This window comes from Macaca fascicularis, chromosome 11 (genome assembly GCF_037993035.2).
Source record: "Macaca fascicularis isolate 582-1 chromosome 11, T2T-MFA8v1.1".
NCBI lineage: Eukaryota > Metazoa > Chordata > Mammalia > Primates > Cercopithecidae > Macaca > Macaca fascicularis.
The window spans coordinates 5,587,245-5,605,912 of NC_088385.1; the positions used below are offsets into that span (position 1 = coordinate 5,587,245).

Consider the following 18,668-nt stretch of genomic DNA (forward strand, 5'->3'; position numbering starts at 1 on the left):
GGTGAACAATTTTAAGTGTTTTTTCTACAATGATGATCATTGGTGATTCATCCAAAACATCTTATAAGTGTGGGGTGTGGAGGCAAAGGAGTTACTGGAAGCTGGAGCAGGGTAGAAGCCCAGTGTATGAAGTTGTGCAGACGACAAGCAAGGACAGATACCCGTGAATCAGGGTCATCCCTTGAGGCTCAACCCCTGGGCACTGCCTCCAGCTCCTCTCCACCTGCTTCTAGGCAGGACCTCCTGAGGTCCCAGGAACTAGCAAGAAAGTCTCTCCTTAAGTTTGTGGGACAAGCATTTGTTGCACACCTACTGTGTCCAAAACCCTGTAGAGTGAGGTAAAAAGACATCTGAGATCCCGGCTCTCCAAAAAAGCGAGGATCTGAGTGTGCAGAGACTTCTCGCTTTTTGATTTCTCTTTCATCCTATTTATCCCCTTCTTACACCCACAGGACCAGACCGCACATGCCCTATCAGAGTCTCCCAGGTGGTTTTTCCAGGGACACAGAACATTAAACATCAAACAAACATAGATATAGAGAGAGAAAAGCCTCTCAGCCAGGCAGCCTGAGCTAGCTGCAGGAGCAAGCATTCTTCTGACTTCTGAGACAGTACAAGGTGTGTCCAGGTGACTTACCTGCCGCTGGGCAGCTGCCATGCACACTCCTCACGCCTGACGCTGCTCAGGCAGAAGCCAGGCATCTGTAATAGTGTTCTTGGCCGCAGAACATCTGGCCTAGTGGGCAGGGTGTCATCTATGAAGTTGGGTGGAGACAAAGCTGTTGGGGAAACCAGTCCCACACCACCTGGCAGGTACCCCGAGTCCGGCGGAGACAAAGGAGTTAGAAAGAGACAGAATAAGTGTTTAAAAGGCAGGTTCAGGGGACCAGAGCATCGGAGGCTTGCTCCCGTTCCAGAGCTCTCGGGCTCCACCCAATTTATTGGTTTACAAGCTCTTTGTTCTTAGGGCAGATGGGAAGGGGAGGACGGGATGAGGAAAAGGATTAATCAGTAAAAGAGAATCATGAGTCATTCAATAAGATGTACAGCAGTGGCGGTTGCTGTGAATTTCCTTGAGCAAAGGCGTGTGTCTAAACTACTTAAGATCTTCAACTTATCGGGACTGAAATGGGTGGGAGCAGGTTTCAGGAGGAGCCAAGATGTTTGATTATATTCCACTGCTTCAAGGGAGTGTGATCTCCCTGAGCAACCTGTGGAATGCTGAGCGGTTATGGTCTCGGGGCATAAATACATGAAGGCATTAAGGAGACTTTTCTCCTCAGAGGCCGCCCATGGCTTCCCATAGGTGTCTACACAGGGGAGACCAACTCAGCTGGCACCCCAGCACCTCTCTTTCCCACAAAAGCTGGGCTGGTTCTGATTCTTAGCCTGTTCTGGCAGTGACGCACTCAACCCCATAGGGAGTGGACGAGCCCCAGGAAGAAGATGACGTTTTGGAGAAAACGCTCCAAAGCCCTCTGCATTGGGCTGACTCTGGCCATTACTGTCAATCTCCTTCTGGTATTTTTTAGCAAGGAGACTTTACGAAACCCATTTATGGGTGGTCTCCACAAGGAGCTTCCTTTACATCTGAACGAGCGCGACGGGGCAGTGATAAGAAGACTCTCCCAGTTGGAGACGGAACTGAAGCATCTGAGTAAGTTTACAACGCTAACCTGGAAGGCGTGTGTGTGCGTGTGTGTGCATGCGTGTGCGTGCATGCGTGTGCGTGTGTGTGCATGCGTGTGCGTGTGTGTGCACGCGTGTGCGTGTGTGTGTGTTTATGGGCACTTAGGAAAAAGGGATGTGGAGGGGAAAATGGGCGAGAGGTCACATTTTCATCTCAGTCGCTCATTGAAGCATCTGACACTGAATTCCGTGCCTTCAGATGGGAGATGGGGATTGAGAGCGAAGTGAGTAGACTTGGAAATTAGAGCAAGCAGTATGGGGGAGGTGAGCACGTGTGTGGGCTTGTGCACATACATTGTCATTATATCTACATATATGCAGGCAACGAGACAGAATAAGAATCCCAAGGGCCTTAGGGATGTCTAGCGTGGCCCTGTCCTTAGGCCTATGTGTGGTAGGGGTTGTGCAAGAGAGGTGGCAATCTCTAGGGCAAAGGCCTCGCTTCCATTTTGCTGTGTGCTCCTATCATGAACTAATGAGAGCTTTGTTAGAGGACCTAAGATCGAATCCTGATGTGCCACTGTGGTTGTGTGACTTTGAGCAAGTGCTTCTCTCTCTCAGCCTCAGGTTCCTGGTCTGTAAATGGAGATGATGATAATAATGATAGTTTTCCACCTGACCTAACAGGGTTGTGAAGTGGATGCAGAAGGTGATCTATAAACTGCTCTGTGCCAAATTTTAACCTCCTCATTTAAAGTTAAGGGTAAGATTTCAACACATTCTGGGGTTTGTTTGTGATTCCGGCTCACCATGGAGCTCTAATGCCTCTGAATTTTATGAGCCTGCACATCCAACTTCAGCAAGGGAAGCAGCCATTTCCGCCTGCTCCCCAGGTAACAGGATCAAATGCTGGAATCCCCTAGGGAGGTGTTTTATGTGTGAGCGGGGATGTGACTGCCCCGGTGTGTGCACATTGGGCTGAAGTTGGGGAAAGTGTCTTTTAAAACGAGAACTGAGCATTGTCAGGGTTCAGGGTGAGGCTGGGAGACGGGTGGAAGGAAAGGCAAGAAGAGAAAAAGGAAGGGAGAGAAGCAATCAGGGAAAGATCGAAGAGAGTGAGAAGGGAGATGACAGAGGAGAAAAGAGCTGGGACAGGAAAGAAGCAGAGAAGTGAGGGAGTCCGGGGAGAGAGGGAAAGAGTTTGTATGGAGACAAGAAGAAAAAAAGGGAAAGTGTGATGGGACAGAAGGAGAGAATAAAAGGAGAGAAGAGGAGGCCTAAGGCACCCATAGCACTTTTTACGTCCTCCTTCATAAGACTCATCATATTTTATTGTGGTACAGCTTTATGGAAAGCAAGTTTCATAAGGGCTGTTTCCATGAACGTCTCATTCACTACTCGTTTCTATTCATACATAGAAGTTACATAGATGAATAAATGAGTGGGTGCATCTAGGAAAGAGAGAGAAAAAGACAGGCAGACAGGGATGAAGGGAAGAGTGATACAGGGCAAGAGAGTGGATGAAACAGCGGGAAGACTGTCAGCTCCACAAGCCCTGGCTTACCTGGGTGGGTCGGACATTGCCCATGCAAATATGCTTGGTGAAGCTTCCCCAGGAGGATGTCTGTGTACCTAGGGTGGTGACCCCAGCACCACCCTCAGTACTTGCCAGAGCACCCAGACACACCAGGACTCTCTCACCCGTTCCCAAGGCTCATCACTGGCTCAGCCTCCTCAAGCCATAAAATGGCAGGAGTTCTACCCAAAGCCTCGCTATTCTTTCCATCAGCTAGGACACAGTGTGCCATGAGGAGCCAGCCAGAGCCATCTGGTTTACTCCTCTTTCCTTCTTTGCAAAGACCTTTCTTGTTATTCTTGGTGCTCCCACGTTTTATTCGCTCTGAAATGATGTGATGTCAGAGACTCACATCAGGACTCATCACACCAAACAAACATAGATATATATAGAGAAAAGCCTCTCAGCCAGGCAGCCTGGGCTAGCTGCAGGAGCAAGCATTCTTCTGACTTCTGAGACAGTACAAGATGTGTCCAGCTGACTTACCTGCCGCTGGGCAGCTGCCATGCACACTCCTCACACCTGACGCTGCTCAGGCAGAAGCCAGGCAGCCGTAATAGTGTTCTTGGCTGGAGAACAACTGACCTAGCAGGCAGGGTGTCATCTATGAAGTTGAATGGAGACAAATATGTTGGGGAAACCAGTCCCACACCACCCGGCAGGTACCCCGAGTCTGGCAGAGACAAAGGAGTTAGAAAGAGACAGAATAAGCATTTAAAAGGCGGGTCCAGGGGACTGGAGTGCCGGAGGCTTGCATACCTGAGATGAACCTCAAAAATTCTTCTGGGCCCTGTTTCTAGATCTCCAGTGCTCTTTTTTTTCCACAGGGCTTCCTGTAACTAAAAGCCAGTTTAATTACCCTTCATCCTGTTTGCTCATTGCCTCCAGGATTCTAGGAAGATTTTAAAAAATCATGAGTCAATAAGGATACTTAGTTGAATCATGTAAGCTACCAATAGCAAAAGCAAGCAATAATAATTATATCCCTATTGAGGGAGGGATCAATGACTCTAAGCCAGTTTTCTGGAACCTCCCTCAGGGTTCATAAAAACTCCACCAGGGGGATGTCAATGGGTGTGTCCCTTTGGGAGCTTAGAAGGTTTCAGTATAAGTTATGGGGGTGACCTAGTGACCCTGTATTCATGCTATCAGATTATGCATTTCCTCAAATTGACTTTAGGATGGCCAGGTCCAAACCAGCTCCCACTGACAGCCATGAGTGAAAGAGAAAATCAGATATCCCCCAAGGAAGAACGCAGAGGAGCTTAGAGGTAGGAAGGACCCAGTACCACCCTGGGACCCCTGCATGCTTAGGACAGAAAAGTATGAATAACCATACTGTTCCATCTGGGACACTGTAAACAGCATGCTCCCACTTCTTGTTTCTACCTGAGCAAGTATGCATGGTGTTCACATGAGCCTCCTTTGAGAGACCTACCATTTACTTTTTGCCCAAGTTTTTTCGACTATCCTCTTTTTGTCTTAACCATGTCAAGAGTTGATTCTCTTTCTCCTTTTCCTTCTTTTTGGGCCAGTCTTACATCACTTTACAAACATGTTCTCCTCCCAGTCATAGGACTTCCCTGCTTCCCTCTCGGGGGCAGTATATGGATCTGAAATCCAGCACACGTTCTGCTTGCCAAGCCATGTGCTGTGGCGTGAGATTCATCTACCTGGAGAAAAGTCACACAATGGGGCTGTCCCCTCACCAAGCTGGTGACCCTGAGTTGCAGTCATCCAGAAAACAAGGATGCCGCCTTCTAACTGGTGGAAAGATGCTGGACAGGCTGCAGGTGATCCTCTCAGTCTGGTTGAAGTTTCGTGTGGGCTTAGGGGAGGATTAGTAGGAACAAAGTGGATCCTATGTCAGAATGCCTTGATCACCATTGTGGGATTTAGTGCTGAAGAATGTCATAATCACTAAACACTAAAATGGTTACTTTTTCTCTCTTTTTGCTGAGCACACAGATTGAGCCTGAGGGAGTTCAAGGTGCATATGCTAAGATACTCCAGCACAAATCTTACAGGGTGGAAAGGTGAGGTAAATAATAGATGACATCATGGATCCTGGAGGGCGTCTTCTGCATAAAACGTCCTCTGCCTGGGTCTATCACTATCTGTTCATCCTTTTGAGTTAAGGCAGTGTTTCCCAAATTAATGTGACAATTAGATTTGTCTAGACCAATTGCTTAAAATACAGATTCTCAGGCTCTACTCCAGAACAGAGTCAGAATCTCTAAGGGAGGCCTGGGATTCTGTATTTTTTTAAAAAACTTTTTATTATACTTTAAGTTCTAGGGTACATGTGCACAATGTGCAGGTTTGTTACATATGTATACATGTGCCATGCTGGTGTGCTGCACCCATTAACCATTTACATTAGGTATATCTCCTAATGCCATCCCTCCCCTCTCCCCCAACCCGACGACAGGCCCCAGTGTGTGATGTTCCCCACCCTGTGTCCAAGTGATCTCATTGTTCAATTCCCACCTATGAGTGAGAACATGCAGTGTTTGGTTTTCTGTTCTTGCGATAGTTTGCTGAGAATGATGGTTTCCAGCTGCATCCATGTCCCTACAAAGGATATGAACTCATCCTTTTTTATGGCTACATAGTATTCCATGGTGTATATGTGCCACATTTTCTTAATCCAGTCTGTCATTGATGGACATTTGGGTTGGTTCCAAGTCTTTGCTATTGTGAATAGTGCCACAATAAACATATGTGTGCATGTGTCTTTATAGCAGCACGATTTATAATCCTTCGGGTATATAGCCAGTAATGGGATGGCTGGGTCAAATGGTATTTCTAGTTCTAGATCCTTGAGGAATCACCACATTGTCTTTCACAATGGTTGAACTAGTTTACAGTCCTACTAACAGTGTAAAAGTGTTCCTATTTCTCCACATCCTCTCCAGCACCTGTTTTTTCCTGGCTTTTTAATGATCGCCATTCTAACTGGTGTGAGATGGTATCTCACTGTGGTTTTGATTTGCATTTCTCTGATGGCCAGTGATGATGAGCATTTTTTTCATATGTCTGTTGGCTGTGTAAATGTTTTCTTTTGAGAAGTGTCTGTTCATATTCTTCTCCCACTTTTTGATGGGGTTGTTTTTTTCTTGTAAATTTGTTTGAGTTCTTTGTAGGATCTGGATATTAGCCCTTTGTCAAATGAGTAGATTGCAAAAATTTTCTCCCATTCTGTAGGTTGCCTGTTCACTCTGATGGTAGTTTCTTTTGCTGGACAGAAGCTCTTTAGTTTAATTAGATCCTATTTGTCAATTTTGGCTTTTGTTGCCATTGCTTTTGGTGTTTTAGACATGAAATCCTTGCCCATGGCTATGTCCTAAATGGTATTGCCTAGGTTTTCTTCTAGGGTTTTTATGGTTTTATGTCTAACATTTAAGTCTCTAATCCATCTTGAATTAATTTTTGTATAAGGTGTAAGGAAGGGATCAGTTTCAGCTTTCTACATATGGCTAGCCAGTTTTCCCAGCACCATTTATTAAATAGGGAATCCTTTCCCCATTTCTTGTTTTTGTGAGGTTTGTCAAAGATCAGATGGTTGTAGATGTGGGGTATTATTTCTGACGGCTCTGTTCTGTTCCATTGGTCTATGTCTCTGTTTTGGTACCGGTACCATGCAGTTTTGGTTACTGTAGCCTTGTAGTATAGTTTGAAGTCAGGTAGCATGATGCCTCCAGCTTTGTTCTTTTGGCTTAGGATTGTCTTGGCAATGCGGGCTCTTTTTTGGTTCCATATGAACTTTCAAGTAGTTTTTTCCAATTCTGTGAAGAAAGTCATTGGTAGCTTAATGGGGATGGCATTGAATCTATAAATTACCTTGGGCAGTATGACCATTTTTATGATATTGATTCTTCCTATCCATGAGCATGGAATGTTCTTCCATTTGTTTGTGTCCTCTTTTATTTCATTGAGCAGTGGTTTGTAGTTCTCCTTGAAGAGGTCCTTCACATCCCTTGTAAGTTGAATTCCTAGGTATTTTATTCTATTTGAAGCAATTGTGAATGGAAGTTTACTCATGATTTGGCTCTGTTTGTCTGTTACTGGTGTATAAGAATGCTTGTGATTTTTGCACATTGATTTTGTATCCTGAGACTTTGCTGAAGTTGCTTATCAGCTTAAGGAGATTTTGGGCTGAGACAATAGGGTTTTCTAAATATACAATCATGTCATCTGCAAACAGGGACAATTTGGCTTCTTTTCCTAATTGAATACCCTTTATTTCTTTCTCCTGCCTGATTGCCCTAGCCAGAACTTCCAACACTATGTTGAATAGGAGTGGTGAGAGAGGGCATCCCTGTCTTGTGCCAGTTTTCAAAGGGAATGCTTCCAGTTTTTGCCCATTCAGTATGATATTGGCTGTGGGTTTGTCATAAATAACTCTTATTATTTTGAGATACGTTCCAACAATACCAAATTTATTGAGAGTTTTTAGCATGAAGGGCTGTTGAATTTTGTCAAAGGCCTTTTCTGCATCTATTGAGATAATCATGTGGTTTTTGTCTTTAGTTCTATTTGTATGCTGGATTACGTTTATTGATTTGCATATATTGAACCAGCCGTGCATCCCAGGGATGAAGCCCACTTGATCATGGTGGATAAGCTTTTTGATGTGCTGCTGGATTTGGTTTGCCAGTATTTTATTGAGGATTTTTGCATCGATGTTCATCAGGAATATTGGTCTAAAATTCTCTTTTTTTGTTGTGTCTCTGCCAGTCTTTGGTATCAGGATGATGCTGGCCTCATAAATTGAGTTACGGAGGATTCCCTCTTTTTCTATTGATTGGAATAGTTTCAGAAGGAATAGTACCAGCTCCGCCTTGTACCTCTGCTAGAATTTGGCTGTGAATCTGTCTGGTTCTGGACTTTTTTTTGGTTGGTAGGCTGTTAATTATTGCCTCAATTTCAGAGCCTGCTATTGGTCTATTCAGGGATTCAGCTTCTTCCTGGTTTAGTCTTGGAAGAGTGTATGTGTCCAGGAATTTATCCATTTCTTCTAGGTTTTCTAGTTTATTTGTGTAGAGGTGTTTATAGTATTCTCTGATGGTAGTTTGTATTTCAGTGGGGTTGATGGTGATATCCCCTTTATAATTTTTAATGCGTCTATTTGATTCTTCTCTCTTTTCTTCTTTATTAGTCTTGCTAGTGGTCTATCAGTTTTGTTGATCTTTTCAAAAAAACAGCTCCTGGATTCATTGATCTTTTTGAAGGGTTTTTTGTGTCTCTATCTTCTTCAGTTGTGGTCTAAGGTTAGTTATTTCTTGCTTTCTGCTAGCTTTTGAATGTGTTTGCTCTTGCTTCTCTAGTTCTTTTAATTGTGATGTTAGGGTGTCAATTTTAGTTCTTTCCTGCTTTCTCTTGTGAGCATTTAGTGCTATAAATTTCCCTCTACACACTGCTTTAAATGTGTCCCAGAGATTCTGGTATGTTGTATCTTTGTTCTCACTGGTTTCAAAGAACATCTTTATTTCTGCCTTCATTTTGTTATGTACCTGGTAGTCATTCAGGAGCAAGTTGTTCAGTTTCCATGTAGTTGAGCAGTTTTGAGTGAATTTCTTAGTCCTGAGTTCTAGTTTGATAGCACTGTGGTCTGAGGGACAGTTTGTTATAATTTCTGTTCTTGTACATTTGCTGAGGAGTGCTTTACTTCCAACTATGTGGTCAATTTTGGAATAAGTGTGATGTGGTGCTGAGAAGAATGTATATTTTGTTGATTTGGGGTGGAGAGTTCTGTAGATGTCTATTAGGTCCACTTGGTGCAGAGCTGAGTTCAGTTCCTGGATATCCTTTTTAATTTTCTGTCTCATTGATCTGTCTAATGTTGACAGTGGGGTGTTAAAGTCTCCCATTATTATTGTGTGGGAGTCTCAGTCTCTTTGTAGGTCTCTAAGGACTTGTTTTATGAATCTGGGTGCTCCTGTATTGGGTACATATATATTTAGGACAGTTAGCTCTTCTTGTTGAATTGATCCCTTTGCCATTATGTAATGGCCTTCTTTGTCTCTTTTGATCTTTGTTGGTTTAAAGTCTGTTTTATTAGAGACTAGGATTGCAACCCTTGCCTTTTTTTTGTTTTCCATTTGCTTGGTAGATCTTCCTCCATCCCTTTATTTTGAGCCTATATGTGTCTCTGCATATGAGATGGGTCTCCTGAATACAGCACACTAATGGGTCTTGACTCTTTATCCAATCTGCCAGTCTGTTTCTTTTAATTGGAGCATTTAGCCCATTTACATTTAAGGTTAATATTGTTATGTGTGAATTTGTTCCTGTCATTATGATGTTAGTTGGTTATTTTGCTCATTAGTTGATGCAGTTTCTTCCTAGCATCAATGATCTTTACAATTTGGCATGTTTTTGCTGTGGCTGGTACCAGTTGTTCCTTTCCATGTTTAGTGCTTCCTTCAGGAGCTCTTTAGGGCAGGCCTGGTGGTGACAAAATCTCTCAGCATTTGCTTGTCTGTAAAGGATTTCATTTCTCCTTCACTTATTAAACTTAGTTTGGCTGGCTATGAAATTCTGGATTGAAAATTCTTTTCTTTAAGAATGTTGAATATTGGCCCCCACTCTCTTCTGGCTTATAGAGTTTCTGCTGACAGCTCCGCTGTTAGTCTGATGGGCTTCCCTTTGTGGGTAACCCGACCTTTCTCTCTGGTTGCTCGTAACATTTTTTCCTTCATTTCAACTTTGGTGAATCTGACAATTATGTGTCTTGGAGTTGCTCTTCTCGAGGAGTATCTTTGTGGCATTCTCTGTATTTCCTGAATTTGAATGTTGGCCTGCCTTGCTAGGTTGGGGAAGTTCTGCTGGATAATATCCTGCAGAGTATTTTCCAACTTGGTTCCATTCTCTTCATGACTTTCAAGTACACCAATCAGATATAGATTTGGTCTTTTCACATAGTCCCATATTTCTTGGAGGTTTGTTCATTTCTTTTTACTCTTTTTTCTCTAAACTTCTCTTCTCACTTCATTTCATTCATTTGATCTTCAATCATGATACCCTTTCTTCCAGTTGATCGAATGGGTTACTGAAGCTTGTGCATTTGTCACATAGTTCTTGTGCCATGGTTTTCAGCTCTATCAGGTCATTTAGGGACTTCTCTACACTGGTTATACTAGTTAGCCATTTGTCTAATCTTTTTTCAAGGTTTTTAGGTTCTTTGCAATGGGTTCGAACTTCCTTCTTTAGCTCGGAAAAGTTTGATCGTCTGAAGCCTTCTTCTCTTAACTCCTCAAAGTCATTCTCTGTCCAGCTTTGTTCTGTTGCTGGTGAGGAGCTGCATTCCTTTGGAGGGGGAGAGGCACTCTGATTTTTAGAATTTTCAACTTCTCTGCTCTGTTTTTTCCCCATCTTTGTGGTTTTATCTACCTTTATCTTTGATGATGGTGATGTACAGATGGGATTTTGGTGTGGATATCCTTTCTGTTTGTTAGTTTTTCTTCTAACAGTCAGGACCCTCAGCTCCAGGTCTGTTGGAGTTTGCTGGAGGTCCACTCCAGACGCTGTTTGCCTGGGTATCAGCAGCAGAGGCTGCAGAAGAGTGAATATTGCTGAACAGCAAATGTTGCTATCTGATCGTTCCTTTGGAAGCTTCATCTCAGAGGGGTACCCGGCCGTGTGAGGTGTGAGTTTGCCCCTACTGGGTGGTGCCTCCCAGTTAGGCCACTCGGGGGTCAGGGACCCACTTGAGGAGGCAGTCTGTCCGTTCTCAGATCTCAAACTTCATGCTGGGAGAACCACTACTCTCTTCAAAGCTGTCAGACAGGGACATTTAAATCTGCAGAGGTTTCTGTTGCCTTCTGTTTGGCTATGCCCTGTCCCCAGAGGTGAAGTCTGCAGAGGCAGGCAGGCCTCCTTGAGCTGCGGTGGGCTCCACTCAGTTTGAGCTTCCCAGCCACTTTGTTTACCTACTCAAGCCTCAGCAATGGTGGGCGTCCCTCCCCCAGCGTTGCTGCCGCCTTGCAGTTAGATCTCAGACTGCTGTGCTAGCAATGAGGGAGGCCCCATGGGCATGGGACCCTCCGAGCCAGGTGCAGGGTATAATCTCCTGGTGTGCCGTTTGCTAAGACCCTTGGTAAAGTGCAGTATTAGGGTGGGAGTGACCCGATTTTCCAGGTGTTGTGTGTCAAGGTTTCCCTTGACTGGGAAAGGGAATTCCCTTCCCCCTTGCGCTTCCAGGGTGAGGTGATACCTTGCCCTGCTTTGGCTCTCACTCAGTGGGCTGCACCCACTGTCTTGCACCTACTTTACGACATGCCCCAGTGAGATGAACCTGGTACCTCAGTTGGAAATGCAGAAATCACCCGTCTTCTGTGTTGCTCACACTGGGAGCTGTAGCCTGGAGCTATTCCTATTCAGCCATCTTGGAACTGCCTCCGGATTCTGTATTTTTAACAAGCTTTTGAAGACATTCTTACGATCCTGGCAGTTTGAAATTGCAAGACTAGGACAGCTCCAATTTTAAAGTTCCTCGTAAATCAAGCACATGAGAAGCAAGGGCATGGGTGGATGATGGTGGTAGTGGTTAGAGCAGATTTGCCTTTGTTAGGCACTAATGGTGTAGTGTTTCTTAAATTTTACTATAAAGAGAATTACTCCTTGGTTTTATTAAAAAGCAGGTTCTTGTAATTTCTCCTGTCTGTGTTTCCACCCAGCTCTCAGATCCTGATTTAGTGGATTTGGAGATTAGCCTGGGTATCTACATTAAAAAAAAAAAATCACAACTGATGATTCTGATGTAAGTGGTTCTGAGGCCTCATTCTGAAAAACATTAGCTTATTTTCCACTGATTTCTCAAATCATAGTAAGTCAGTTCTTGGAGGAGCTTTGAAGATGTGGGATGGAGGAGTTTTGATGGAGCTAAAGGGAGAGACCTATCCAGTACATACTTTGCTGATACAGCCTTGCGTAGCTGGTTCCTGCCATATTACCTACTCAAGCCTCAGCAATATGTCAGTTCCCTGACATATTACATCCTCAGAGACAAGAGCTTATAAATTTTAAGATGTAGTGTGTAAACCATTAGAAGGAAATTAGGATGGAAAGGAATGCCCAGGTAACTAAGGAGGGGCTGAAATGTTTTCTCTCCCACCCCTGTCCTCTTCATTTGCAGAAGAAAGTATGAAATTGGCTCTGAGGCAGCAAGAAAATGTGAACAACACAATGAAGAGGGCGAAAGATGAAGAACGCCCTGTTCTGAAGGCAGTGGAAGCCGAGGTGAACGAGACAAAGAAGCACAAAACCCAAATGAAACTCTTCCCACACTCACAGCTTTTCAGGCAGTGGGGCGAGGATCTTTCTGAGGCCCAGCAGAAAAAGGCCCAGGACCTCTTCCGGAAGTTTGGTTACAACGCGTACCTCAGCAACCAGCTGCCTCTCAATCGCACCATCCCCGATACACGAGACTACAGGTGGGATGAACCAGGCTTGGGCTTCTAGGGTCCTCAGTTTGATTTGAGGATGAGCTTTGGGAGCAGTGAAAATTGAAGGTTGCGGGAGTGGGGGATTGGTGGGGAAAGGGTTCAGGCTGAGCAAAGTTTTTGTTTTTAATTTATTTTATAATGACAGCTCAGAGAAGATAGCCACCTGATCCAAATATTTACAGACCCTTGGGAAAGAACAGAAATGTCAGAGGAGCAGAGGTCCTTTGCAACTCTGATCCAGAGAAACAGAGATATGGTGGGTCTAACTGATCATTTTACAGATGAGGAAACTGAAGCTGAGAAGGGACTTGCGCAAGTCACACCAAAGCCAGCAGCTCTACCGCCTTCCCTAGGACTTTGCTCAAATTCTCTACTTGGATTCCTCTTTGCTGGTAAATGTAATTTGAAGAGCAATCCTTCTCCCTCTCCTTCTGTTTCCCTTTCCTATTGTTTCTTTTCTCTTTCTGTGTCTCCCACGCTCCTTCATAATACTTTTTAAGAAACAGCTTTGTTGAGATATAATTCACATACCGTGCAATTTATCCATTTAAAGTGTACAATTTAATGTTTTTCAGTATATTCACAGAGCTATTCCCCATTCCCACAATCAATTTTAAAACATTTTCATCACTTTACAAAGAAACTGCATTAGCAGGCCCTCCCCATTTTCCTACAACTTCCTCATCCCTAGGCAACCACCACTCATCTACTTTTTATCCCTATGGATTTGTCTGTTCTGGACCTTTGGTATTAATGGAATCATATAATATGGGGTCTTCTGTGACTAATATTTTTCACTTATCACAATGTTTTCAAGTATCATTCACATTATAACACATATCAATACTTCATTCCTTCTTATTGTCAAATAATGTTTCATTGTCTGGATTATACCGCATTTCCTTTATCCATTCATCAAGTGATGAACATTTGGATTGTTCCCACTTCTTGACCATTATGAATAATACTGCTATGAACATTCATGTATAAGTTTTCGTGTGAACAAATGTCTTCTTTTCTTGCAGGTGTACCCTGTGGGTAGAATTGCTGGGCCGTATGATAATTCTGTATTTAGCCTTTCAAAGAACTGCCAGGTGGCTTTCAAAGTGACTCCACCACTTAACATTCCCTCAAGCAGTATATGAGAGTTCTGATTTTTCCACATGCTAACATTTGTTATTATTTTTCTTTTTAACTATAGCCATCCTAGTGGGTCTGAAGTAATATCTCACTGTGATTTTGTTTTAAATTACCCTGAGGCCTGATAACATGGGACATCTTTTCATGTACTATTAGCCATGTGTACGTCTTCTTTGAAGAAATGTCTATTTGGAGACATTCTTTGTTTAAAAAAATTGGCTTATTTATCTTTTTGTTATGGAGTTGCAAAGTACTTTATATATTCTAGACGTAAATTCCTATCAGAAATATGACTTGTTAATGTTTTCTTTCATTGTGTAGATTGTCTGTTCACTTTCTTGATGGTCGTCTTTGAAACACAGAGTTTTAAATCTTAATGATGTCCAATTTATCTATTTTCTCCTTGGTTGCTGGTACTTTTGGTGTTATATCTAAGAGACCATTGCTTGGTACAAGGTCACAAAGGTTTACACCCATGTTTTCTTCCAAGAATTTTATAGTTTCAGTCTTAAATTTAGGTGTTTGGTCCATTTTAAACTAGTTTTTGTACATAATGTGACAAGGAGGGTCCAACTTCATTCTTTTATGTGTGGCTGTTTAGTTATCCTAGTACCTTTGTTAAATAGGCTGCTCTTTCCACATCAGATTGTCCTGCCACCCTTGTTGAAATCAATTAGTGATAAATGTAAGGGTTTATTTCTGGATATCAATCCTATTTCGTTGCTGTATAGGCCTATCCTTATGCCAGGAACACATTGTCTTAACAATTGTAATTTTGTAGTACATTTTGAAATTGAAAATGTGAGTCTTCCAACTTCTTTCTCAAGGCTGTTTTGTCTATTCTGGGACTTTGAATTTCCATATGAGTTTTAGGACTAGTTTGTCAATTTCTGCAAAGAAACCAGCAGGATTTTGACAGGGATTTCATTAACTCTGTAGATCTGTAGATTTGTGGAGGACTTCATTTTAAAAATTAGATCTTCCAATCCACAAATGTGAGAAATCTTTCCATTTATTTAGGTCTTTAATTTCTTTCAACAATATTTTGAGTTTTCACAGTATAAGTTTTTTCACGTCTTTTGTTAAATTTATTCCTAGGTATTTGTCTTTTTGATGCTATTGGAAATGTGACTGTTTTTAAAAATATTTTATTTAAATTGGCAAAATTGTGTATCTTATCATGTACAATATGATGTTTTGAAATGTATACACATTGTGGAATGGCAATATATATCTAAATTAACATATGCATTACCTCACAGTTATTTTTGGTGAGAATACTTGACATCTACTCTCTTAGCAATTTTCAAGAATACCACACATTGCTATTGACAATAGTCACAATGTTGTACAATACATCTCTTGAACTTATTCCTCCTATCTAACTGAAATTTGTATCCTTTAACCTAACATTTCTCTAACCCCTCTTCACCCAGCCCCCACCCTGGCTCCTGGTAACCACCTTTCATTCTACTCTCTACTTCTATGAGTTTAACTTTTTTAGATTCCACGTATAAGTGAGATCATGTAGTATTTGTATTTCTGTTCCTGGCTTATTTTACTTAACATAATGTCCTCTACATTTATCCATGTTGTCACAAGAGACAGAATTTCCTTCTTTTTTGTGGCTGAATGGTATTCCACTATTATGAATAATGCTCCAATGAAAATGGGAGTGCAGTCTCTCTTCAATATACTAATTCATTTCCTGTGGAGATATATTTAGTATACGGTTGCTAGATCATACAATAGTTCTATTTTTAGTATTTGAGGAATCTTTATACTATTTTCCTTATTGGGTATACTAATTTACATTCCCACTAACTGTGCAACGGTTCTTTTTTTTCCACATTATCGCCAATACTTGTTATCTTTTATTTGTTGATAGTAGCCATTCTAAAAAGGGTGAGATGATAGCGCAATGTGAGTTTAATTTGCATTTTCCCTGATGGTTAATGTTATGGAGCATTTTTTTCATAAAGCTCTTGGCCATTTATAGTCTTCTTTTGAGAAATATTTGATTAGGTCATTTGCTGATTTTTATTTTTCTTGTTATTGAGTTGTTTCTGTTTCTTATTTATTTTGGATATTAACTTCTTATTAAACATATAGTTTGCAAATATTTTATCTCATTCTGTAGGTTGTCTCCTCATTCTTTTGATTTTTTTCTTTGCCGTGTAGAAGCTTTTTAGTTTGATGTAATCCTATTTGTCTATTTTTGTTTTTGTTGCCTGTGGCTTTGGGGTCTTATCCAAAAAGTCATTGCCCAAACCAATGTTCTGGAAACTTTTCCCTATTTTCTTTCTAGGAGTTTTACAGTTTTGGGTTTTACATTTAAGTCTTTAATCTAGTTTCAGATTATTTTTGTATATGGTGTGATGAGATAGAGTTCAGTATTATTCTTTTTAAATGTGGATATTCAGTTTTCTCAACACCATTTATTGAAGAGGCAATTCTTTTCCCATTGTGTTTTCTTGACATCTTTGTTGAAAATCAGTTACCTATAAATGTGTGGATTTGTATCTGTGCTCTATGTTCTGTTCCACTACTCTATGTCTGTTTTTATGGCAGTATCATGCTGTTTTGATTACCATAGCTTAATATAGTATATTTTGAAGTCATGTAATGTAATGTCTCCAGCTTTCTCCTTTTGGCTAAAGATTGCTTTGGCTATTCAGGATAATTTATGGTTCCATGTAGAACTTTTAGAGTTGTTTTTTCTATCTGTAAAGAAAAGTCTTTAGAATTTTGATAGGGATTGAATTCAATCTGTAGATCACTTTGGGAAGTATGAACATTTTAACAGTATTAATTCTTCCAACCCATGAACCTGAGATGATTTTTCATTTATTTATGCTTCTTTAATTTCATTGACCAGTATTTTATAGTTTTCAATGTAGAGATTTTTCACTTCCTTGGTTAAATGTATTCATAAGTATTAAGTATTGGTATAGTGTGTTTGTAGAATTGTTTGCTTGATTTCCTTTTTCGATAGTTTGCTGTTGGTGTATAGTAAGGCTTCTGATTTTTGTATGTTGATTTTGCAACTTTACTGAATTGTTTACCATTTTTGGTTGGTTCTTTAGGGCTTTATGTATATAGATCATATCATCTGCAAACAGGGACAATCTACACTTCTTTTCCAGTTTTGATGCCTTTTTATTTCTTTCTCTTGCCTGATTGCTCTCGCTAGGACTTCTAGTAGCATGTTGAATAGAAATGTGAGAGTGGGCATTCTTGTCTTGTTCCGGACCTTAGAGGAAAAGCTTTCAATTTTTCCTCATTGAGTATGATGTTAGCTGTGGGTTTGTCATATGATCTTTATTGTGTTGAAGCTACAATTCTTCTATACCTAATTAGTTAAGAGTTTTTAGCATGAAAAAATGTTTAGTTTTTAAGTGATTTTTCACATCTATTGAGATGATCATATGGTTTTTGTCCTTCATTCTGTTAACATGGTGTATTACAGATACAGATTTGTGTATGTTGGACTATCTTTGCATCGCATCCCTGAAATAAATCTCACTTCATTATGGTAAATAATCTTTTAAATGCGTATTCAATTCAGTTTGCTAGTATTTTGATGAGGATTTTTGCATTAGCATTCATCAGGTATATTGGCCTGTAGTTTCCTTTTTTTCAGTCTTCTTGTCTGGTTTTGTTATCAGGGTAATATTGGCCTTATAAAATCAGTTTGAAAGTATCACCTACACTTCGATTTTTTGGAAGAGTTAGAGAAGGACTGGTATTATTAGTTCTTCCTTAAATGTTTGGTAGAATTCAGCAGTGAAGTCATCAGGTCCTGGGCTTGTCTTTTTTTTTTCTTTTTTGAGACCAAGTCTCACTCTGTCACCCAGGCTGGAGTGCAGTGACACAGTCTTGGCTCACTGCAACCTCCAACCTCCACCCCTCAGGTTCAAGCAATTCTCGTGCCTCAGCCTCCTGAGTAGCTGGGATTACAGGCACCTGCCACCACGTCCAGCTAACTAATCTTTGTATTTTCAGTAGAGATGGGATTTTGCCATGTTGGCCAGGCTGATTTCAAACTCCTGACCTCAAGTGATCCACCTGTCTCAGCCTCCCAAAGTGCTGGAATTACAGGCATGAGCCACCACACAGCCCCTAGGCTTGTCTTTGATAGGAAATTTTTTATTGCTAATTCAGTCTCCTTACTTATTATTGGTCTGTTCAGATTTTCCATTTTTCATGATTCAATCTTGATAGGTTGTATGTGTCCATGAATTTATCTATTTCTTACGGGTTGTACAATTTGTTAATGTGTAATTGTTCATAAGCCTCCTATGACCTTTTATATTTCTGTTGTATCAGTTGTAATTTCTGTTTCTCATTTCTGATTTTATTTATTTGATTCCTCTTTTTTTCTTAGTCTAGATAAAGATTCGTCAATTTTGTTTATCTTCTCAAAAAACCAAGTCTTAGTTTTATGACTATTATCTGTTTTTTTTTTAAATCTCCATTGTATTTATTTTTGCTCTGATCTTTATTATTTACTCCTTCTACTAACTTTGAACTTAGTTTGTTCTTAGTTTTCTAGTTCCTTGAGGTCAAACTGTTTGTTTGATATATTTTTTCTTTTTTTGATGTAGGCATTTATTCTGTAAGCTTGACTCTTAGAACTGCTTTTGCTGCATCCCGTGAATTTCGATAGTTTGCTTTTCATTTTTATCTGTTCAATATTCTTTTTAATTTCCTTTGTATTTTCTTCATTGATCCATTGGCTGTTCAGGGGCATGTTATTTAATTTTTATATATTTGCAAATTATTCCAAATTCCTCCTGTTGTTGATTTCTTGCTTCATACCACTGTGGTCAGAAAAGATACTTGATATAGTTTCAGTCTTCTTAAATTTGTTA

General features: G+C 40.9%; 1 protein-coding gene across 1 annotated transcript in view; it reads left to right on the forward strand.

The window, feature by feature from the left end:
- The first annotated feature begins 1,399 nt into the window (after nt 1-1,399).
- The window catches only part of GALNT8 (polypeptide N-acetylgalactosaminyltransferase 8), a 65,028-nt gene continuing 47,759 nt past the window's right edge, over nt 1,400-18,668 (forward strand). Inside the window, exons 1-2 of the mRNA XM_045364568.2 lie at nt 1,400-1,657; nt 12,345-12,642. Coding sequence (XP_045220503.2) covers nt 1,447-1,657; nt 12,345-12,642 — 509 coding nt within the window. The 5' untranslated portion in view covers nt 1,400-1,446. The remainder of the gene's footprint in view (nt 1,658-12,344; nt 12,643-18,668) is intronic.